At 37.7% G+C, this 24,567-nt stretch overlaps 1 protein-coding gene across 9 annotated transcripts in view; it reads right to left on the bottom strand.

Annotated features, from left to right (window-relative positions):
* Positions 1 to 24,567, bottom strand: part of ZNF521 (zinc finger protein 521) — a 232,370-nt gene that overhangs the window by 96,258 nt on the left and 111,545 nt on the right. For all 9 annotated transcript variants that reach the window (XM_084507873.1, XM_084507869.1, XM_084507870.1 and 6 more), the window contains one exon: positions 22,745 to 22,829. In XM_084507873.1, coding sequence (XP_084363999.1) covers positions 22,745 to 22,829 — 85 coding nt within the window. The remainder of the gene's footprint in view (positions 1 to 22,744; positions 22,830 to 24,567) is intronic.

Here is a 24,567-nt window from a genome sequence, read left to right as displayed (position 1 = left end):
TTACACACTTCCAGAGTTACCAGTGGCTCCTTTGGAAAGAGGAGAGTGGCATGCACACACTGTTTGCTGGCTCTGTTCCTCCTTACCATTTCCCAATCCTGTCTTCCTTTCGCATCGTGAACTGTTTTATTCACATTTCTCACTAATCTCTAACACCAGCCTCTGCTGCCCACCTCGTGGATATGCTTTGGAAGGCTGTAGTTTGCTGCTACGCAAGTATGTGAAGAAGTCTTCAAGATAACCGCATCAACTGAAATAGCTAACGTAGCAAGCCAAGCTAATTAAAACACAGAGAATTAGAATATAGCTACATGAGTAAAAAATACTCAGGAAAAAACACAGAGCTGCCCACTAATACAGCTAAAAGAGCACCAGAGTCTTGCTACTTAATTGCGCAGGCTACTGGCAAGCAGGCTTTAGCTACAACAGATGACTCCCCTTTAGCATCCAAGTCCTACGCAGACTATTCTAAATCAGACTTTATTCATTATGATGAGTTACTAAGAATTACCTCAGAATCTACAGTTAGTGTTAAACAATATTTGTTTAAAACAGATTTGAGGGAAATCTTGTTAAAAATTCTGAATGGTATTGGAATTTTGAGCGTACGAGCTTGCCATTCTAAACCATTTGATTAAATTTAACCATAGGAAATTCTTCCAAGACCTAATGAAGCAGCAATTACATCTAAAGAGGGAGCCAAGCCAAGAATTCTACCATTCCAATAGCTCTCTTTTGAACATCATGCTACAATATCTAATCTGCTCGGTTTTGAGTTTATACATATTATAAATCTCTGAGCTTTTGGATTTGTATAAAATAAACCATACAGTTAAAGGTTTCACTTATTCTTTTTTTTTTTTTTTTTTTTTTTTTTGGATATGAGTAACTTAGTATTTCCCTGTTGTTTAAAAAATTGAGATAGTTTTAGGATTTCAAATATTCATATAAAAAGCCCTGTGTTTGAAATACAATCCAGGAGAAATTAAAAATTATGCTAGTATTTTCTGGGTCTAGTTGAAAAGCAGATGCTGCCTCCATGCTCATTCCCCATCTTTCACAGTACTTTAACATGTATTTTGACAAATAGATAAAAACAATGGAAAAAAAAAAAGTGAAAGAAGGACAAAATAAATCTTTAATTTCTTAATACAAATGTTGGACCTAATCCTTTTTTCATTTGCTTTGTCATAAGCATTTACTTTGTAGCTCACTGAAGACAGCATAGCTGTGTTGGTGTAGGTGGGATAAGAATCAATCCCATCACTTTCCTTTTTGATTAAAAGGAGGAACCGTTAAAACTGGATAATGGTTTCATTTGTAATACCCTCAGCAAACGCAGATTGTTTGGTCTTTTCAGCAATGTTATTACGCTGCACAAAGATGACCCTTTTTGTGATTTAAGATGTAGCTAGAGGAATCCAAGTACAGCCAAATCGATGGAGGCAATCTTGCTCTATTTCCAGATTTCCAGCATTTCTTCATTATATGTAATAGAACATTTTAGCATAATAATTCAGAGGTCCAGAGATACAGAAGGCAGAGAAATAATGTTGAAAAGTAATTCTTCACATTTGGCTTTCACTACATCAAGTGCAAACGGTGAACTTAAACATGAAAATACAATTTGCTCCTTCTAAAGTCTACATCCTTATCTCTGGCAAAGAACACACATTCATTTCCAGTGCCTCGAGGTAAAGACTAAGGCATCTATCACAAGCACAGTGAATATCTGAAGGATTTGGAAGCAATCTTTTCATAATGTTTCTTTGGAAGGGAAGCAGGGTTATGAGTTACTCAAAATTCATAGAGATTATTAAGTTTACATCCACACAGCAGATATGGTACCATATTATTTCCCATCAACAGTGTTCTCACCTGCTGAGAATCTCTCTCTGGTTCAAGACAGCCATTCATTATGAGGCATTAGCACTCTACTGCACAAACCAAAGTCATGCCCCGTCAATGAACTGGGCAAGCCCATAATACCCGCACTCTGCTCACAAGGGCTATGTTTACTTACTGTTCAAGACCTTCATTTTAGTGATTTAATAGGCAGGTAATTTCTTACTTCAGCAGATTTTTCTGTATTTTAGGTCAGGTATTTCTGGAGAAATGTTTGGGCATTTAAAAGATTTACAGGGCTTCCCAAAGCTCTCCCATACCACTGGAGTATGCAATGGCAGCAGGGACTCTTTCTGACAAGAAAAGCTGATCAGCTGCAAGCTTTCCTATTGATGAATCCAACTCTTCACCCGGTCTAAACTAAGCCTGTGGGTTTTGTGTTTTTCTTCTTAGCCTTCTTTGAGGCCTGCAGAAAGTTATGAAATAGATTTTTCTAGTCCTCCCAGGAGCAAGGCCAGGTTCACATCTTGACCTCAGAAACAAAGCAGCCCACGAAAGCCAGCCTTCTCGGACTAACACAAAGCAAACTACAATATGCAACATAAGGCAATATTAAGAGTGAGAAATAACAAGCTATGTATCAGTATTGGGGAGGAGAAATAATAAAACCTCGCCATATTAAAAATCCCAGCAACAACAGTACTGAACAACATAATTTTGGCTTTGCTGCAGTCTTCATTAGCAAGGGTGGAAGCATGATATTCATCTGAAAATAGTGCTTATTTGGAAGGAAGATTTTGATTGCAAGTCAACAAAAAAGAAATTCTTTATTGTAGAACATTATTTATTTTAAGACCTTATGGTCATCCTATTCTGTAATCGTTCTAGCATGTCTATGGGTACGGCAATGTGCAGCCACACACAGACTCTCACAACAAGCCACACTACAGAAATACAAAAGAGCCCTTACAGGACTGAATCTCCTCTCAACAACATTCATGCAAATCAGCTAAGTCAACTCAGGGACATTGATGTGAAACTCTAGAGAGGAAAGAATCGGCCTCTGATGCTTTGAACAAGCTGTCCAGGTATATTTTATGTGCAGACTGTTTAAGTGTGGGTTCTGTAACATAAAGGAAAACAGGTATAAAAATGATAAACCCTACTTTTCATGGTGAAACAGCATTAAGGATACAAAATATAGTCCTACCCTGAATACATGAATATTGAACTCAGGTGGAAGTAGCTCGCAAAAGCATCAACAGTTTGACACAAGTAAATAGCCAGGTCCTTATCAAAGACCACAGGATCTGAATGGCTAATTCCCATTAACATGAGTGGCAGTGGTGTTTGTGCAAATCCCATGTATGCTGATGGAAGTACAGACCCTGAAATCTCCATGACCTTGATGTGCAATATTTATGTCTACACCTTTAGCCTCTTGCACATAATGAGATGCAATCTTTTAGCTTTATGCACTTCACCAGGCATTCAATTAGAAAAAGCAAATTTTTTGGGGGGGAGGAAGAATTCTAAGCTATTTAGACAGAAGGTAGTGAATCAAAAATTGCAAAACTTCAGCTTTCAAAAATAGCCTAAGTGACCTCTTACAATACTCTGACCACTCCATCACAAGCAGGAGGCAACCCCTGTGAAGAGCGAATTCTGGCAAAGTTCTCTCTTCACAGATGATGCACAGCTTAAGCTATAATGAGTTTTTGGGTTACAAATGCTGAACGCATTAATATTCCTTGATGATAATTATCACAGTATAAGCACCTTTCCCAATGTGAGTAGCATAAAGCAACTGAAGCAGCATTTTTACTACATTTGAAACAAGCTGGAAAATGGGATTTTCTACTCTCATAACCTGAGGTCAACATACATCAAGCTATGCATATTAAATACGTCTACCCTATACAACTATATAGACCTTTCCATATATTCAGACACATGCATTCAATTAACACCCTAATTTTCTGAATACTTATACAAATATGCTATACATATGAACATGACTTCTCATGCAAAACAAATCCAATATTAAACCCAAATAATTAATAAACAGGCTACACTGGTATTTCTTCAGAAATGACTTATTTTTCTACAATACTTAGAAAATGCAGGTGATACCTGCTGATACAAATTGAAAATAAAAAAAAAATAAATAAAAAATATACATTTACCCAGACTGAAAATGAAATTTGTAGAAGAATGCTGCCTTCCACCTTCACAGGTTGAAGTACCAACAACACTCAGTGTGACTTATACCTACATATAGCATTTTTATTTTATTTTTTTTTAAGAGCAGCTGAAAAAAAAAACAGTTCTTCAGTGAGCCCAAATTCTTGCAGACAGCTCGCACAGCAAGTAATGAGTAGGGGCACCAGAGACATCCCCAAGAAACAGCAGAGCAGGAGCCTTAAGCCAGGCAGCCGAGCACCTGCAAAGCTGTTCCTTACCTGTCACCGTAGCCAGAAGACTGCAGAACCTTTGTGCTGCCTCTGCATGGGGCAATAATGTACTCATTCAGGCAGCAGCAGCAAATGGATTGATTTCACAGTCAGACAGGTTCACCCAACCTTTGGAGTCTACTCTTAAATCTGAATGGGGGAAAGAGGGGTGCACATCACGCATAGCACCTAAAATCTGCAAGCCACCCCCCAAAACCAAGAGAATACCCATCTCCCCACACACCAAACCCAAATTCCTTCCAAAGATAACACGAGGTACACTTATTTAAACAGTATAAACAGGCTCGGTTGTATTTTAAGTGCAGGACATTTAATTATTATACAAGTACTTACTGAGGATTAATTAGCATACAACAAGGATCTGAAACATGCAGGCATTTGTCAAAGAAGACAGGGTTTCTAATGATTTATTATTGTTTGATTAACAACATCATGCAGCAACTATGTTATTAAATCTCTGTTTTGCATACCACAGAACCTAAAAGCATTACCTAGTGATGTACTGTCAGTCTCAGAAGAGGGTAACAACTTGATCTCTGCTTTTCTATCACCCCCATCTCAGAAAATGTTCATTGTTACAAATGATGCACTGGTAAGGAGCCTTTAAAAATATCACACTGTGAGTTGCAGGGTTTTTACCAAACACTATAATACCGTTTTAATATTCTGTGCAAATAAACTCACTGCCTTCTTCTAGCAGTGACAAAATGGGAGTCAGTTTGAACCCTTAATCCGAAAAATGGGAATCAATTCTGGTGTTCTGTGGGTGTGAAATCTGCTGAATGCATTTATGCCCTGTTGTCCTGCACTTCATTTAGGAAATACGCCATGTTACAACCATTTCAAGAACTAAAGCACAATTTTGACTTATGATATGCTGCAAAATGCCTCAAAATCCCATTTGAATATATGGCAAGGTTCTGAGGGAACCTTTCCTAAATATTTAACAGCTCTATTGGCTTATTAAATGCTGTAATGTGAAAGCCATGAATGGGTGATATGAAGTGCATGACATTTTTTTTTCACTTAACATTGGTGCTCACTTTGAACACTGTACAAACCCATTCATCAGAAGAACTGATGCATCCTAAAAAGTATTTTTTCTTAACAGGTAAACGTAGCACTGGCATCTTGCTATTATAAAAATGACTGAAACCCTCCTTGGTTAATTCTGTAAGATCTGTTCCCCTTCAGTTAGAAACCCCTTTTCATCCTCCCTACTAAAAAATCTGAAAAGACCATGTCTGAAAATTAAAAGTGATGTAGTGAAATCAGGCGGGCACAAGATATATCGCTTATATGAAAGTCAAACCTAGGGGAAAAAAAGAGTCAGATACAGAACACGCAGCTTCAGTTCATCATACATAGAAACTGCATGGCTGACCATCTTACAGGTAGCAAATTGAATACATTTTTGTGCATGTCAAAATGCACTTGACAACTAGATAATATAGTGACGGTCATATTCAAAATACAGATGTAGGACTGAACATATTCTATAAAAATAAACACTTCCATTAAAATGAAATCGAAGTAACTTTGTTCTCGGCAACAGATGTATTTCAGTATGAATCACTGAAAACAAATTTAAATCCACAATGAAATATATTAATGTAAGCTAACAAAAAAATCTCTTGGCATGGAATTGCCTGCAGAGTGTGCATTTATTTTGTAAACACTGTAACAATGATTATCTGTCCTTCCAGCTCTCAGTGGAGTCTCCTGCTTTTGAAAATGTCTTGTGGTGACTTACTAAATTCAGGCTATTTCAATTAGTATTACTGCACATTAAAAATTAATTGTATTAAAGAGTGGATTAAGGTTTAAATTTCAATTCTACAGTGTGTGCGCTAGAAATGACAGCTAAAAATCAATGTTCTCTGGCCCATACTCGGAAGTTTGTACGACTGAATAGTGTGGAACTGGCGTCAGTTTTAAAAGAATTGATAGTTCAATTCAAGGTGCGTCAGTTCTAATTCCTGACTTAAATCGCAATGTTACACAGCTGTAGTATTAAGCTAAGGAAGAAAATGAAAAAAAGCTGCCTTCCAATGAAAACAATGTGTCATCTTTATAAAGACGGAAAAAAATCCAAGTTCCAGTTCAAAATTCATGTTTGATATTACTGAGGGAAAGAAGATGTTTTAATGGGATGATGACTTCATTATGGAAGATATATATATTTTTCTTATTTAGAACATGCTGCTAAAATATCACCCAGAATTGTAATTCAGGCCCCAGGTCTTACAAACACTGAAGAACATATGTAGACTGATTTCTGTATGAAAGGAAGCTTGTGGAAGCTATTTGTAATAAAATCATACACATACTTTTAGATTTTCAGAATCAGACCTCTTCATTACAATCCATAATGTACATGCAAGACTGTTTAAAACTTCTAGTGTTTGCAGCAAGGGGTGTGTGAGAGACAGAGGTGCCAGTACGTTATTGAATCTGAAGACCCTGAGACATTTCTGCTTTGGGACACGTCTCTTTGTGCAAACACTCCTGGTAAGGGCAGCACCAAAGGGCCATGAAAGCCACGAGCTGACCTACTCATGAGCCCAGCTGCTATGTATGCCACACAACAGAGCCGTAGTCTGTTCTGTAGTAGATTACATAGTAGTAGACTACTACTAGTAGTAGTCTGTAGTCATCCCATTAGCAAAGCACCAGCTGGGATGCTGAATTCCCATGCTGCAGTGGGAGGGGGGACAGGATCACTGCTATCAAATGTCTCAAAAAGTGGAAGTGCTCAGGCTTCACGCTACAGTGAGAAGGGTACAGGGGAATGGGCAACAAACGGTTCTTTCTACCTCTAGTAATCATGTTAGCTATGGTCTCCTGAGCTACTCTTTTGCCGCAGAACACAGGTCAATTTCTTAGCCTCCACATATATGAAATCTTCCCTTTTGTTGTCTGAGAAAACAGTTGGAAGTTGCCTTCATGACTGAACACTGCCTCTTGTACAACTAAGGCTGAAAGCTGCACTATTACCTTGTCTGAAACCTGTATTCAGACACTATAAGTTGGAAAGATTTTTGAAAGGAAAATGCCTTTATTAAAATATTTGTATCTTCACAACAATATTTTTTATTACTTGGGTGAAACTGAATTTTGCAGAAGGGTTCCTTGAGAATGGATGATAAACTAACACCACTGCTAAAATTCTTCCTTTTATGTGAACACAGTGCCAAAAGGAAAGGAAACAGCTGAAGCAAAATCATTTTTTTGCACTCTTTTGTATTGTAAAACGTATGGGGAATAGCAAGGAGGGAAAAAGCATGCTGCACTTGTTATAAACCTAGTATTGTTTCTGTCTGAAAATGGCTAGCAAGAAATCCCTGTCACTTTTCCCAAAAACAAACTAATATTTTAAAGAGCAAATGATGAAGAACATGGCAAGTCAAGTCACCAGACCAAGCTGGCATCACTGAAGTATTGCAGAGCCACCCAGGACACCACAGCTTGGAACTGAACAGTCATTGGTGTGTACCTAAGAGACAAGTTGATGTCCACAATGTTTCTAAAGATCCCCTGTGCTGTGCCGATGTCCAACAGCAAGTTTGGCATCAAGAGAATAAAGAAGATGGGATGTAATAACAACAATAAAAAAATAATCTGGTGCAAATGGACCCCAAGGTGTAGTAGTCATCCCTGTGCAACAATCACCCTTCACTGCAATTTACTGATGTTGCTTCATTACAATCCAGCATACAAAGGGGGCAATATTAAGGCATACTATTTAAAGCTACAAGATCTGTGGTGCCAGATACAGCTGATATGGAATCAAGACTATAGAATAAAAAGAAGGTAATTTCAGCAGAGAACACTGAAAAATGAAAACTCTACTGAAGGTGCACAAGTGCTGTCGTTGTTACAAGACTTAGCTGAGTGCAACAATAAGCAATTGAAAACTAAAGAGTGCCAACATATTTTATAGGGTGAATCCACAAATTCTTTACAAAAGCACAGCAATATTTAGTTGCAAATTAAAGTGATAACCAAGGAAGACAGAGAAACTGTTTTAGATAAGGGAGAAAAGAAGTATTTTCACACGATAGCAGAATATACAGAAGTAGATTTTTGCAGGGTATAGGACCTGCAGAATAGATGGAATTTGAAGCAATGTTCAGAATTGCAGTGACAAAGGACAAATTCTGAAGAGAAATAAGCCAATGTTATTGAGTCATGGAAACCATCACACTTTGTGTTATCTTTCTGTTTTTTAGCTGGTTCTGACTGGGGAAGAAATCAAAGACAACCCTTGTGCGGAGATGGAGAGGTCACGAATAGAAATCAGCTGGACTGCATCCATGAGAGGTGATGATACTGTAAAAGGGGAGGAACAGTGTTTTTAAACGGGCCCTGAAATGGATAGCAAACACAAATCAGATCTGGGGAGTCTAAGACAAGCAGCAGAATTCTCCAAGAGATGTGGTCACCAGAACAGCACGTTTGTTATCAGCCACATCTGCAAGAGCAGAAACTTGCAGGATGTAGCAGGGGCTGAGAGGGATGGAAGGGCAGAATATTAAGAGGAAAATGGCTTATCCTTTTTTCAAAATTATCTTTGGTAAAGCTGTTACTGCCTTCAGCTACCATGATCACTGCATGTGCTGTCAAGAATCCAGGACGGAACCTGACCCAAGCTAGGGGATACATTACTTGCTATTTACAACATTATAGTACTTTTCCTTCTTAATGTACATTAACTAATTTGTCTTGAAACATCTCCTCAGATAAGCATTGTCTCCATTCCACATTTCAATGGCTTGTTCTAGGCTACCGAAGAAGTCATTCGGAATGCTGGAACCACCACAAAATCACATCCACTCTGACTCCTGTTTTGACGTTATGAACCCAAAATTGCTTTTTTGGCATGTCAAGCAAAGACTTGGAGAATAGGAGGAATAATACTGTAACACTACCATAAAGGAAAAGGGAAAAGAGAGACTGTGTGATGTCACAAAAAAAGTTAACTGTATTTTGTGGGAGATAACGGAGTAGGAGAATTCAAAGAGCCTTCCAAATTCGCCCTTTAAGGAGATGAATGAAGAGGATACACTGAAAAAAAAAAAAAAAAAAAAAAAAAGCAGCTAGAGTGCTTCTCTTGTTAGAGAAGAGAACTTCTACTGAGGCTTTAGGCTGAAGGAGACAAAGAAAATCACCAGCTCACAAAAAGGGTGGCCTGGAGGACCCATCACTAGGGTAGAAAGAGATGCACATGCAGCACAAAAGCAGCATTTGATGTAAAATACGATAACCTAGGTGACATATCATAGAAATTAGAGTCCTATTTTCTGTCACCTAATTTATTCCCATGCACCGCCATGAAGGATTTTTCCTGACGGTACAATTCCGGTCTGTACAGCAAGGTGTACTCCATCACTGGTGCAAATGCAGCTGCTGGTAAAAAGTACAGAATTTTTTCATTATTAAGAAGTAACCCTGAGATTAAGTTTGCTAGGCTAGCTTTTTGTTCAAATGTATTTATTTATTTATTTATTTTATTTATTTCACTTTATTTTCACTTTGTTTTCATTTTACCCTCATTTTCTCAAGTTATATTTTAGTCAGTAAAGGTTAAAAATACCATCCCTATTAAGTCTGACTTTAAGAATAACAGCACACAAGGAGAAATGTGGGTTAAAAGTTCAGATTTGGCAGGGAAATGTCAGTCAGCTGAAGAGACTATTTAACTGTTCTGGTGAAAATTGGTTTTGATTTGATCGTGTTATGACAGTTTGCAAATCACACTTTGCACTAAGTGATATTTGGGTTAAGCTTTTTAACCAAACTTCTTAGCAAATGGAAGGCTGTGCTACCTCTGAATGATTAATTTAACTAGGTAGTAAACATAAACATCTCCCAAGTTGTTCAAAGAATTACACAGGGCTCAGCAGGAGTCTCATTTGGGGGTTCTGCGAGAAGGTTTTTTTGCACAGTTATCTAATGTCTTGGCACTCGCATAGGTGTGCAATGAAAAGCAATGAAGCTAGAGGCACAGTGGGTTCATTGTGAAGGTTGCCTGAAAAAGGGTTGAGAGAAAGGGTGCCTAACCAAACAGCCAGATATTAAGAATATACCACTGAGGTCCTGAACTACAACCCTCTAATAAAGTAGCGTGTGAGAGAAAATTGAAACTGCATGGCCAGGCACTGGAAAAAGAAAACCAAAACAGGACATCACAGGCACATCCTTAACTCTGGCCACGATGCATGTGTTTCGTGATTGCTTTTGGTTATACAAATATACTATCCCTTTTATCATTCAGTCTAATCCAAACATGAGCCTCATACCTTTCAGTATAAACACAGTGAATGAGGCAGTGTTTTGAAATAAGCTTTGTCCAACACGTTATGAATAGCATATTCTGTAAAGTCTCTTGGATAAGTACCACATATATCGGATTATATTCATGTAATAAAAATAGCGTGTTATGTGGCTTTGCACCTTTGAGCAGGTCTCCATCACTCTGCCCACTGCTTCATTTCCTCTGGGGTTTCTCCTTTTGCCCTAAATTGCACAACATACTCCAACAGTGGCTTAGTTAAGAAAAATAAATCTGCAAAAAGGAATGTTTCTTCTTCCTTTCTCCTTATACATTGAATTTAGCTCTATACTTACGTTAGTTTAAGGCCACGTGACAGAATTACTCAGTTCTGTCCCACTGACACATTGGTCTTATGGTTTTACTTGGATGTTTCACTATGAGGGTATATAATATTTTTTCACAGGCAAAAATCTTGAGACTGAACTTTAAGGTCATGACACTTTTGTGCATAGAAAATCTGAATTTTATAATGTTTACACTAGCATTTATTAGTTAGATTTTTTTTTCTTTCACAGATATTTATACCTAATTTGTTGGTTGCTAAAACAGCTGTCATACAAGCTGAGGGACATAATAGGCCATTCAGCTTGTACATGCATGCATACACACGTGTAAATAAGAAAAAGGTGCATTCAATCACAAAATAACTTGCATTTTAAGTAGGTACCACCATATCACTTTATTATTGATTTTTCTTTGGCTGAACCTAAAGAAAATAACTCTACATGTGATAAATAGTGTGGGACCATGTTCTCACCACACACAGTCTATGAGGCATGCAAAAATAAGGATTTTAACCTAAATATTATCCTAACCTCCTATAAAGACAGGATCAAAAGTATTACTTAATGAAAATGTGTTGGTAGCTCTACTGCTATGTCGAGGAGGCAGAAGGAGTTACTTTTCTCAGTAAGGATCATTGAGTGTGTCACTGGTTAATTCTTGTTCTATGCTCCTCATTAGCATTACTCTCAAGTTTCTGGTTATCATATCCGAAATATTAAGACATAATAAGTACGAAGGTGCAGATAATTGGATATTAACCAGAACATACTTGACTGGGCAGGAGGTAGGGCCTTGCTTAAACTAATCCTGAAATGTATTAATCACCAATTAATGAATGGGTTTCAAATTCATTTTCTATTATAGAACACCTCTGAGTATCTCAGCTTTTTCTAATAAAATGAGTTGGAATAACAGGATAGGAATAAGAAACACTCCAATTTGAGGCTGGCTTGAATTAATTCCCTATAGCTTGTTGTTAAGTTCATTGAAAACAATAATCCTGGTATGAGTGACTTTCTTTATAAGGTTGAGAAAATAACCATATATTATAGCACTTACAGTCTCTATTTGCAGGTACAAATGGTCATACAGAGGCTAAATTCAGAACAGAGCTAGTTCACTGGAGAACTGCTATAGCACTATCTATATTTCTTCAGAGCAAATATAGCTGTATAAGACAAGCAGCATAAGACCTGTATAAGCTCCACATGGATATTTCCAATTAATGATTTTCAGTGTGAAGACAGGTATACATGTACACCAACTTCAGCAAAAAAAAAGCCTTCACACACACACCCTTCCCACCCGGGCCCCAAATGTGGTCCACACCAGTCCATTAGGGTGACCCAGGCTGTTGGAGGGTGGAAGAAGAACAGTGGGAGGGCAAATATAGCAATTACAAAATCCCGTTAAGAAGCCTGTCAGTAAGGGGGATGGTGGCATTAATCTCAGAAGCCCTAGATTCAGATGACTTTGATGATTTTGCATTATGCATACACCCCTAACCAGCCTTACTAACTAGCCTGACATGGTTGCACTTTTCCCAACTAAGGGGCTAACCACCTGCACACATTTACTCTCTAATTTATTGCAAGTTTTTGTTAATGGGGCATATTTAAATACAAAGGAAAAGCAAAAAAAAAAAAAAAAATTGGAAACAAAGCCTGAAGTTTCCTGATGTTTTCTTTATATTATATTCTTAGATGTCCAGGATAATTTTAAATGGATACTTTAGGCTTTTTATAATTTGAAATGTGTGCCTGCTACCGTCGCAGACGAAAACAGAGATCCTTATTGTTACTAATGAAGAAAATTATATCAGACATGGTTGAAGTACTATTATTCCCCTTTCTCTCTTCTTGCTGTCCTCAGTGTTATTTACATTGATGTGAATTGCGAGTAAACCAATATTATCCATCTCTCTGTTTTTTCCTTAATTTGTTGACTTTAATTTTAGTAAGTCTTAAATAAGCGCTTACCGAAGATGAAGTAAGATATGCAAGCAAGTAGTCCTTTTATCAACAATTTTGCCACAGAAATACACAAACATTTCAATGGCTCTTCATTAGCAAACAAATCAACAAGTGATATTTTAATGCATGACTTTATTCCATCTCTGTGGGGACTGTAGTTGAGAGTGTGATGTACAGTACAGAGAAAGGAATCATCAGCCACAATGTCCCAGGGCTCTATCCATTGAGGACTTCTCAGCCTCTGCTTAAAGAGTGCATTTAATTGACTGATAGACAGTAGCTTCTTTGTTCACAGAAGACAGCGAAGTAATGGCAGCTTGAAAATCGTACCATCTACAGGATCTCCTGAGACTAGTAACAGGGGGATATGTGTCAGGAATAAATAAATAATCTAATTATTAAGCCACTTCCTGTCAAGTTAACTCCAATTTGTTGGCTTTTGAAGGCAACAAAACGAGGCATTTTTCCTCATTATGCTTCTCTTTTTATACCACTGGTAATCACAGGCGGATTAAAGGGTGCCTGATTGGTTTTTTTGTCAAGGAACTGAGAAGCAGCCAACAGTACAGAAAAACAGAGTTGGGGTTAGAAGAAATTTCATGCTTGTCTCCTTTCCAGCTCCCTAACAGCCCACACTGCTGCCCCATACAGTGCTGCCAGCTGTACAGCAAATGTGTACCCCTCCAACGGCGGCCTACCAGGCCACAGGCTCCATCCTGAGAGCTGTGAGATACCTTGCAATCTTGGCAGGTAGCTACTGCTGTCATAGGCATAATTCTAAAGGTGACCTACGAAACCCCGTCAGCTCACCAAATGCAACAATATGAGCAGCTGAAGTCCGACACCCACTCTCCATATTGGCTTCTTTTGTTTTGCTTCGTGCACTTACAAAGCAGGGAGAAACCGAGGGACGTACCCTGTCAAAGAATTGGAGGCTTCTCTGCTAAGAATAGGGACAATTCAGAATAGCGCTGGTTCGGCTACCCTCTGTGCAGGCGGCTGAGCACGGCCCCAAAGAATGCGCTAAGGTTCCTGATAAAGCCTGCAGTACAAATGGTCAGCGGCAAAGAACAAAAGGGAAAGCTGACACAACGCCATTAATTCTGCCCGTGGCGAGGAAGTATTAACATGCATAGTATATCACAGCACTGGCTAGGAGAAGAATCGTGCAGCCCGTGGACAGAAAGGAACAACTTTCGGACTGCCTGGCATTATCTTGCAGTGGTGTCCCTTTCTAATACAACAGGAATTTCTGGAGAAGAAAAAAAAAAAATACAGCTTTAGCACACTTTGCCTAATTTCTTCATGAAATAAACTCCAGGCTGGGCCGTGCACATTTTCAAATGCTTCTGTTAGCATTTTCATTATTACTATTGCTATCATAATTATTATTTAATATTAAAACATTTTACAATTAGAATTTTTTGAGTGCCTCCCCCCCCCCCAAAAAAAAAAGAAAAAAAAAAAAAAAAAAAAGGACTCAAAGATGTTTGCACACTGTGTCCCGAATTAGCCATTTATGATTTTAAAAGCCAGGACAGTCTTTCGTAAAAACTATGTCAAAAAGGAGAACAGCCGTGCCTGATTCAAACCCTTGAAATGGAAGTGTCGGCTCAGGCCAGCACAGCTCGGCAGGTGAAATTGCATCCCCAGGGGTGCAGGGGGACAGAGAGGCTGTAGCCCGAATAGGTGACATAACTTTAAGCACAGCAAATGGTGCTGCTGTAGCATGTTTACAGCTGCCTTTGCCGTTTCTGAATACATCTTGAATTTTTTGTTAAATTGCGCAGATAATTAAAGCCTCTTCATATTTACAGTCTGCTTCATTGGTACCATGAATTCTGTTTTCAGTTACTGTCTGCAAATTCCCTCTCTGCACAATTTCATACTAAGCAATAACACTTCATTTTACATAAGTTTTATCTGATGTCCCCATACAGAGCTGCCAGCTGTACAGCAAATGTGCCGCTCTCAAACTGAGGCCTACTAGGCCACAGGCTCCATCCTGAGATCTGTGAGGCACCTTGCTGTCATTGGCAAGCGTTCCCTGCTATCACTGCTACCATCGCTCCACACTACACACAACTTAAAATCATCTGATTATTAGAATTTGTGGTCCACACTCCATTTTATCCTTTATTTAATCTATCCCCAGATCACACATTTGTTTAAATGTTTTGGCTGGTTTACAAATCATGCAGCCATCTGCACAGTAGGTGTGACACCATTTTTTAGACAAAAGTTACATTACAAAACAACAAAGATAAAGTCATTTGAAATGCTTTGGTGTTTGTTATTCTGCCTGGTTTGCTTGGACCAACTCTAAGAAATAAATAGAATTATCTGTGTAAATCGATGAACATCTATGAAAAACAACACCCAGCAGAACGCAGAGCTTGCTCCATTACCTACGTTAATATCATGACAGCTGAGGAGAGATGACCTGGCCCACTTCTCATCTCTCCTGTACAGATGGCTATTAAAGAGAAAGTATCCCTTTTGTATGGTCCATGCAGAAACCCTTTATGGGCTTTTCAAATAAGCCAGCATTGCCCACAAGAGAGTAGCTTTCTGTTAGTATGAAACAGCACAGATTTCATCTATTTTGTAACCCAGCTCCTCACAAAATAAACCTACAGTTTCTCAGATTTAGCACCAAATGCTGCTTTTTTTTTTTTTTTTTTTTGATTTCTGGGTATTTCAAATACATCTCTGCTTTTTGCAGACAAGGTGACAGTTTCTTCTGACTTTCTGACAACTTCTTGCCGGCTCTACCTGTGAATGGGAGACTCCCAAATATGTAGGTGATTTACTGATTCTAAGAGGGTAAGATCCATCTTTTTGCTAGTAATTGCAATTTCCATTTCTTATTACTGAAGAGTCAGTGAGAGAGGGTAGACAAAAGAAGTTGCCACCTCCTTTGTCCTCTGATGTGTAGATGTGCATCTTCGGATTCGTTTTCTCCAAACCTCTGTTAAGAAAGACTTCACGATGTCAGTTTTCTTGCATAGCAACTTAACTGACATTTTGAAGACGTGTTCCTTAAGGTCAACTCAGTGCAACAAGTATTAATTGTCCCCATTTCTGCATATGGGAAAGGAAAATCCCATTTTTTAGTAAGCTACGGAACTAGACAAATAACAGAATGTATGAATGCTACATGCTTCATCCTAGTAGACTAAAATTTAACAGAGCTCCAAAAAGCTTATAAGGTATTTCCTTTGTCTTGACATCAGTGGTGTTGTCCACATACACATGGCACAAATGTGAGGCAAATAAAATGATTTATTTTTATGGGTTTATTATGCATGCAGTTAATACATGCATAATGCAAACATGCATATCCACATAACACACAAGCATATAAACATAAACATATTATATACTTATATATCCCTGTTACTGAACAAATCAAAAATCATGAGTTGCACTAAAACGTGTCTTTACATCTTCTAATGGTTACATACTACTTGTTACTGTAAAACATGGCTGTAAAATTTTTTGCAGAGAAATTAACGTTAGATCCCACTTTCTATATACCCTTCTTTTTAAACTGCTCCAGCATAGATTTGTTTACCTGGGGCTTAATGAAGTGTTTACTGGTGTAAACTAGAATTTTTCTTGTCAGGTGCAGGGTTCGTTCATCCTATTTTCCCATTTGCTTCCTAACTTTAGTGCTCAGCACCTTTTCTCTTTCTCTTCATTTCCTCCTCCTGCTCACACCTTCTATCACACTCAATGCTACACAACATCCTCCCCTCAAAAACAAGCTCTTACCACAACAGACTTCACAAAACATGTTTGATGCTTGACACTGAAAAAGTTGAAGCAAGAAAAGTCTGTTTACTCATCAAAAATGACCTATATAGAAATTTTCAGAAGTAGGGTTGCGAAAAAGTACTGAATCCTGACCATCACATCCTTTCCCTTTACTCCCCTACTTTTCAGAGGGGCAGTGGCTCTTGCTCTGACACCAGAGCTTGCTTTTTCTGTCAACAAAAGTAGCAGCAATCTACAAAGATTGTGGCTGTTTCCCCTTTTTATCATTCTCTTTGTCAGCCTGATCAGTCCTCAATGGTAAATGTGCTGCTCTGTTGTGCACAGCCAGCGGCTCGCAATTTGCTCACTATGTTTCATGAGACAGTTGTTTGTGGCTGTTTGGAACACATTTACCTCTTTGGGGATTTATACGCTAGTTGCAATGCCAACCTCCATAGTGATAGAGATTTCTTTCTAACTAAAATAGATAATTAGAAGCTGGTAATTATTGGTCAAGAATTATCAGAGTGAAAAAAATTAAGCTCTTCATAAATAGTTCTTGGCAACGTCATCTCTTTACATTATCTCATGCCTAACAGCACTTTACTCAGAGCACTTACAAATTTACACTACTGCTGTTGAGCCTCATAATTTTATGTGGAGTCATTCTTTTTCTGAATTAAACGTGTCGGAACTCCCTCAGTTCTGATCCACTCTGTACATGCACATGTACAAAATCCTAGGGATTACAGCAACTGTTTAGTCTATTGACAATGAACTGCATCAGATACTGCAGATGTAAAGGAACCAGTGGAAGAAAAAATAATGTTTAGCTTGTCTACTTAAAATAACAGGCAAAATAATAGAATGAGCAGTGGAGTGCAGCAAACAGAACACAAACAATGGCAGACTCTCCTTCTACACTCTCAGGTCAAATGCCAATTGTAAACTATGTGAGCAAAACAAAGGAATGCCAGAAAGCCTCTCTCTTTTCCACAAACACACAGAAATAGAATTTTCTCAAGGAAAGCTGCTAAAAATCCTATGTATTCTACTCAGAGAGAAAAGCAGAAGACAGAAGGCTGCTGAAGAATTACCATGGTTGCCAGCACTTCCTCAAACCATATGAAATGCTTGGATTTACATTTCCTCTTCTCCCACTCAGAAGCTGAGACGTTGTTTTACCAACAGATTTCAATAAACAGACTGACAAGTATGTTTTCATTTGGCAATCATCCTCACGATTATCCAAACAAAAGTACATGCTCATATCTAAACCCAAAATAATGCTTAAATAGAGAGCCTGTTAAAAAAAAAAAAAGTTTGCTTTGCTTTCAACTCATAAGCATCCCCTAGCCTCAACTTGAATCACTGTGTAGTTTAAGCAAACATGGGCGTTGCTTGACAAAGCACGGAGACTTGAGAAGTGCAGACAGATCTAGCAGTTGGAACTCATGAACTTTCAGTTGCTTAATCTAAGTGCAGAACTCCACTTCATTGCCTCTTTGTCCTCATCTATCCAGTGGAAAAGGCTTATAGCCTCAACCCACCACAGAGATATGGGAAAACTGGAAAAAATACTGCAAAATGGTTTTAAAATTGGAAGTTTTAAAAGAAATAAACATGCAGTTGATGAGGAAAGCAATCCCTGTGACATCTTTTTAATATATAACTTGTATAATAACAATTGTTAATTGTATTGTTGTCAAAGATATTTGAGGTTACACTCCACTGGAACATCTGCAGATTTTGTTTTCCATTAGGTGGCATAATCCCTCTTGTTGAAGTGATTGAAATGTATAATAAAATCTGTAAAAAGACTGTATGCCCTCCTAACAAAGAAGAGTAAGAGGCTTTTTAAATAGCCTCTAATCCCTCTTCCCCTGCTAAATGTCTAGTTGAGATTATATTTGATTAGATAAAAATACACACATACACACAACCTAAAAATACCTACCCTCGGTGGAGCTATTTTAGCCAACAAAGTAATTCTGGTTGCCTTATTTAAAAGTCTAAGTTTCACACTGGGGTTTTACAAACATATCTTTGCCTCAGTGACCTTCCATAATGCATCCTCTCTATGTGGATGTCAGCAACATGAACTCAGTTTACATTCTGGGATTGTGTTCAAGGGACGCAGTATCTAGATGGGACACCATCAACACTTCCAGGCTCCCAAACCACTAACAAGTTGGTGAGCAGTGTTACCCTCAACTAACTGAACATGTTAGTAGTGGTTCTCACCTGTTCTGAGTGGCATTTGGCCAATTGCTTTCTACTTTCCTGTTTGTCCCATGTTCCACCTATCCTTGTCATCTTCCCCCCTCTTCTCTTCTCTTCTCTTCTCTTCTCTCTCCCATTTAAATCTTTTGCCTTCTCTCAGGGAAGTTTTTTTGTTTGTTTGTTTGTTTGTTTGTTTGTTTTTTCCCCTTTTCTATGTATTTTCTTTCCTTAATAACTGATATTTATGACTGCTGTTTTTTTTCTCCAGTAACAGAAATTCCCTCCATCATTGTTCTTCCTACCTTCTCTTCCCTGATCTTTGCCATCTGTCCTGGTTTCAGTTAGGACAGAGTTAATTTTCCTCCTAGTAGCTGGTAGGGTGCTATGTTTTGGATTAGGATGAGAAGAGTGCTGATAACACACTGGTGTTTTAATTGTTGCAGAGCAGTTCTTACATCAAGCCAAGGACTTTTCAGCTCCTTGCTCTGTCCTGCCAGTGGCCAGGCTGAGGGTGCAGCAAGAGCTGGGATGGGACAGAGCCTGGACAGCTGACCCCAACTGGCCAAAGGGGTATTCCATACCTTCAGGCTTCACTTTCCCGTTTCTCTCCCACATCCCAAAGAGGGAAGGGGGAGGGTGAGCAAACCGCTGTGTGGTGTTTAGGTGCCAGCCAGGTTAAACCACAACACCATCCCTTTTCTCTTTCCCTGCATCATATGCAATCCTTCAGGTACAAAGACACTAATCTACATCTGTCAATAAGTGCAACACAGATAATGCTAACATTTTACTATGAGAGGAAATAATAGTTCCTGAGACTGTGTAATGATGTCTGAAAAGGCATTTATTGCCCCTACATTTGATCTAGGGATTATCACACTCTTTGACTTTTAGCACCTGCCTTCCCAGGTTATCCTCCCTCTCCCTTGCATTTAAAGTCTTTTTTTTCCTCTTTCTTCCTGGAGCTTTCTCACTTTCCCTTCCCGAGAGAAGTGAAGACACTACATCTTGTTCTGTCAGTCTCCTACTGGAAAAGCAGGGCAACAAGATGTATTTTCTCAGACACACATAAAAAAGTGAGAGACCAGTGTGTTTAGGACAGCAGGGTTTTTTGTTCAGGAAATGCACTGTGTCAACAAGTCCATATTGACTTAAGTGTTTTAACTAATTTTTCAATCTTCATATTGATATGCATGCTGGTATCTTGGATATATATATATGGGTTATGTATTATATATATACATAGGATGTATAACATATATAAAAACATATATATATATAACGCATATATATAACACATATAACATGTATACGTGTTTTCTATATTATATATGGATACTATAAGCCTACCTAATGCACATACATAAGCTAAGGCCAAGTTCAAATAGCTTCATGTCAACTCTCGAACCTTTCTCTCTAGACATAATATGGTCTTGGAGAAAGGCCTGTGAACAATGATATAAATTAAAGGGGGGGTGTGGGGTAGTGAAATTAGAAAGGCAGCTAAGGAAAAATCCAATTAGTGATGAGAAGGCTAACAGAATTGGAGATCAGAAATTATTTTTCCCTGTGTTTTGATTCTGAGGTCACATTCAAAACTCTCAGGAACACTGATATTCCTTTCACTCCACCCCAACACAAAATCCCCTTGCGTTTGCTTAATCAAGGCTACATCATTAGGAGCTGCACTGTTAAGTCTGGCAGCGCAGATAAGAATCTTCCACTGAACACAGATTACCGCAAGCATGACCAGCAAATCTCCCTGCATGTTTTGCAAGCTCCTTCTTTATTTCACTGGCAAGGTTTTATATTAAGCACATTTAAATCTGTGTCACTATGGTTATGTCATGAAGCAATATCATGCATGATTAGATACAACACGGACAAAAAAAATTAAATATATTTTTTTAAAGATTCTCTTCCTCATTCAACCTCCCCCAGCTTTTAGAAATAACACATAGGCAGTTAATCGCTCGGTTTAAGAAAATCTTTGTCATTTCCGATCTGCAGGCTGAAGCTAACTAACTGGATTTGTCCTGCTTTACTTACTCTCTCTTCCTTTCTCTGCTCCTACTTTGACCCTTTACTAAATCTCATCCAGAAAATATAAAGAAAAAAAAAAAAAAAAGAAAAAGAAAAAGAAAATCTGAGTATTTCATGACAAAAGAAGGGCCCTAGTCTGAAAATGCAAGGCACACAGCAGGTAGGTGGCAAGCAGACACACCACTCTGACATTCCAGCAATCACCCCTTACCCGCAGTGTCTGTGTTCCCTGTGATGTTTCAGTATCACTACACGTTACAGTAAAGGACATGTCATACACTGGATTCAAAGAAAACAACAGATATGGTGAGTTCTGTTGTTGGTAACAACCTACATAATTCCACGTTACTGACCCAGATTGAATACTGTGCAATGGTTCAGATTATCTCTTTCCCAAAGACATGAAATATCAAAACTGAGGCTTAATCCAACAGGCAAATCGTTTTGCTCCGTTACAAAATTGCCACACACATGCTTATTCATTTTTCTGAAAAGCAAATAAAATGTTCATGCTTTAAATACATTAAAACTTATTAATAATGTACCAAGAAAAAATGGGCTATTAAGCTGTGGCACGTAACTTTCTTTTATAGTGCAGCCAAGTTACAAGCACTCATGGAAGAAATCTTTAGGTTACCTTGTTAAAAGAGATAAATAGCATCAAGCTAAGTATTTTTAAGATATAACATGAAAAAACAAAACAAAACACAATAACACAACAACAACAAAAACAAACCAACACAATAACATATTCCCTTCTGTTTGATATGTAGTTACTGGTTTCTACACCATATAGCTTGGTCTCTTTTTTGCATGCTTTTTGTTATTACAGCAAGAAAAACAGCATAAAGGAAGTAGGAGTACAAAATCAGTTGTTTCCATCTGTGTCCTGAAATATGAAATTTGGAAAAGAGGCTAAAAACAAAACGAGATAACCCTGGCAATGTTATCTTATTAGCGGGCAAATGATGTGCTTGATAAATTTAATTGGCTGATAGAACTCTTAGTGCTATTACTGAGTGGTTACCAAATTGAAAACATTATGGGTAATCCTAGGGGAATAAGCAAATAATAGGAAAACATGAATATCAAAGAAAAAGCAACTTTTGTTTTATTCCAATTTACAACTGTAACAGCTTTGTAAACATCAAGCCAGGCTTGGATCAGGAATCCTAAAGGATTTTTTAAAAAACTGTTTGTACCTTAAAGAGCAGATTCCATTACTGAATACTACAATTCCTTATTTTTTTCAGATAATTGACAGTATTTAATTGTATGCAGATACACTCAGGATTTTTTCCAGACTGCTCAAACACAACAAACAATACTATTTTATGGCCATTTGAATTATTTATGTTTCCTAATGACAAAAACTCACCAGTTTTGATTTTGGTACCAAGGTGCTTGAGAAGTACACAGTAGTGTCATTACCATAATAACTTCTGAAATTAAAACCTGTCTAAAACTCTATGGAAAGCTAACATCCAGTTCATTAACCATTCCTGTTAGTTTGTTTTCAATAATGCAAAAATGATTAGAAGTTTAATTTGCTAATCACCTGTGTTTTGACTGGCAGTGGATATATAATTCTCTGCAGAAGTCTAAACTAGCCCTTGCAGAAAATAAAATATGCTAATGCTTTATCAAGTCTAATAATATGAATAAAAAAATCAATCATGCCTAGGTTAATCATTGATGGATGCACAATTAATTTCTCCTTAACTCTGTTTAATTTTAGAGGCAATGATGATCATGAGTAAGAGAAATGGCTATCTGTCTTTGAGAAGTTTTAGTGCTTCACTTACCAATCATGTGGTTTGCAACATGAACTTGGATATCCCATTCATTGTAGAAAACCATCTGACATTTGATGCACTGGTAGGTCTTCTTCTAAAGAAACAAGGGTAGATAAAATTTACTGAAACATGCAGTTGGAACCATTTCATTACAACTCAAAATGCTGAGTTCAAAGTGGTCATTTAAAGATCTCCAGCAGTGTTTTCATTAAGGTTAAATTATTAATATTAAATAATAACACTCTGCAGTTCTGTAGCACCTTTTATCTGAGCTTCCTGAAACTCTGTAGATCTTTTATTATTATTATTATTTTTTTTTTTTTTCAGTTTTTCAACTCCATGGAAAGATCAGTACTGCTAAAACACCATTGTCATACTCATGGAAGGCAAAATGTGATGAGGTTATGTCCGATGTGATCCAAATAACACTGAAATAAATATGGATCCTTCATTTTATACCAGTGGATTAAGCCCACTACAGAACTAGGGTGAAGCCATGAACAGAACAGAGAGATCAGAAATCTCCTTCTCCCTCAGTCTCAGTCGGGCTGCAGAATCAACTCTGCACATACATTTTAAATGGTCTATCCATTGCTATCATTCTAGGAGGGAAAAATCCTCGTTAGTGTGGACAAATGCTTACTGTTTTCAGGCAGCAGTTTCAATACCTATTGGTACTAAAACTAGGAAGGCTAGCTGGAAATCAGCCAGAGAGCAACCCTTCTGGCCACATTAGATGGAGCCTGACTTACTTAAAAATCACACTGTATATAGACAAAATTTCATTATGAACAAGGAAATGTGTTACTCTGCTCTCTTTGGTGCACAGGAAAAGTCTTTTATTTGTGCCTTGGTGTCTTTCAAAATAGATCTGCTATTTCAGTTTTCTACAAGGTGTATCACTTGTCCAAGATGTTACAGATTAAGACAGTAACATCCTAGAAACATGATTTTATTTTCTCTTATTGTTTTCTTGACCTAAATTGGCCAGAGATTTCATATCAGAAAGCAATTCTTCAAAAGTGAAAACTAAGAATATATCCAAAAGTAAGATTTTGCTTTTTCATCCTAAAACTTCAAATCTGCAATTTTCTAGGCATCTAATGAGACAAGCAAGATTCATAAATTTATTCAACTGCATAATTGTAGCATCGAGGGCCAAAGTCCTAAGGTAACAGTCCTGGAGAGCTCAACTCTTGTTTTGAAGAATCAGTGAAAGCAAGCTAAGCCCTGAAGTGCCACATCAAGATAGTAATTCAGGAGACATGCATCTTTCTGTACAGTCACAGATACCTTGCCTACGCCATCAAAAAGAAACAAGAAAGGAAAAACATATTTTTTAAAGAACATAAAGTTACCAAAAGCTGGCACAGATGTAGTAAATCGCAGATTTCATATATTTTAGTTGGGGAAGAAGTAAGGTCCACTGAACAATGTGCATAAAAAATAAAGCTTGCTTTGTATATTTTTAACTTTTGAAGAATGTTATATAGTTGGTATTATTATACTTTTTTTCAAAAAAAGGTGTTGTGTATTTTTTTTTTCTGACTCTAAGAATTATTAAAGACTTGCTGGATTTGTTATCAGTGTCTAAAATTAGATGCCCTGTCCCATACAGATAAAGTGCCCATCCATTATGCATTTTTCTACTACAAGCCCTTAGGAAGAAATATAAAGCCTTTTTCAACATATGTCATTTTTTCTTACCAAGTTAACTGTAAAATTAGTGACTAATCAAAGTCAGCTCTGAAATTAAGTGTTCCTGTGGGCTCTACTTTACAAATCTCCTATTGCTTCTCATACACAGAGGCTATTTTAATTTTCTTCATGAC

The sequence above is a fragment of the Aythya ferina genome (assembly GCF_964211825.1).
Source record: "Aythya ferina genome assembly, chromosome: 2".
NCBI lineage: Eukaryota > Metazoa > Chordata > Aves > Anseriformes > Anatidae > Aythya > Aythya ferina.
This window is presented reverse-complemented; position numbering and strand designations above follow the sequence as displayed.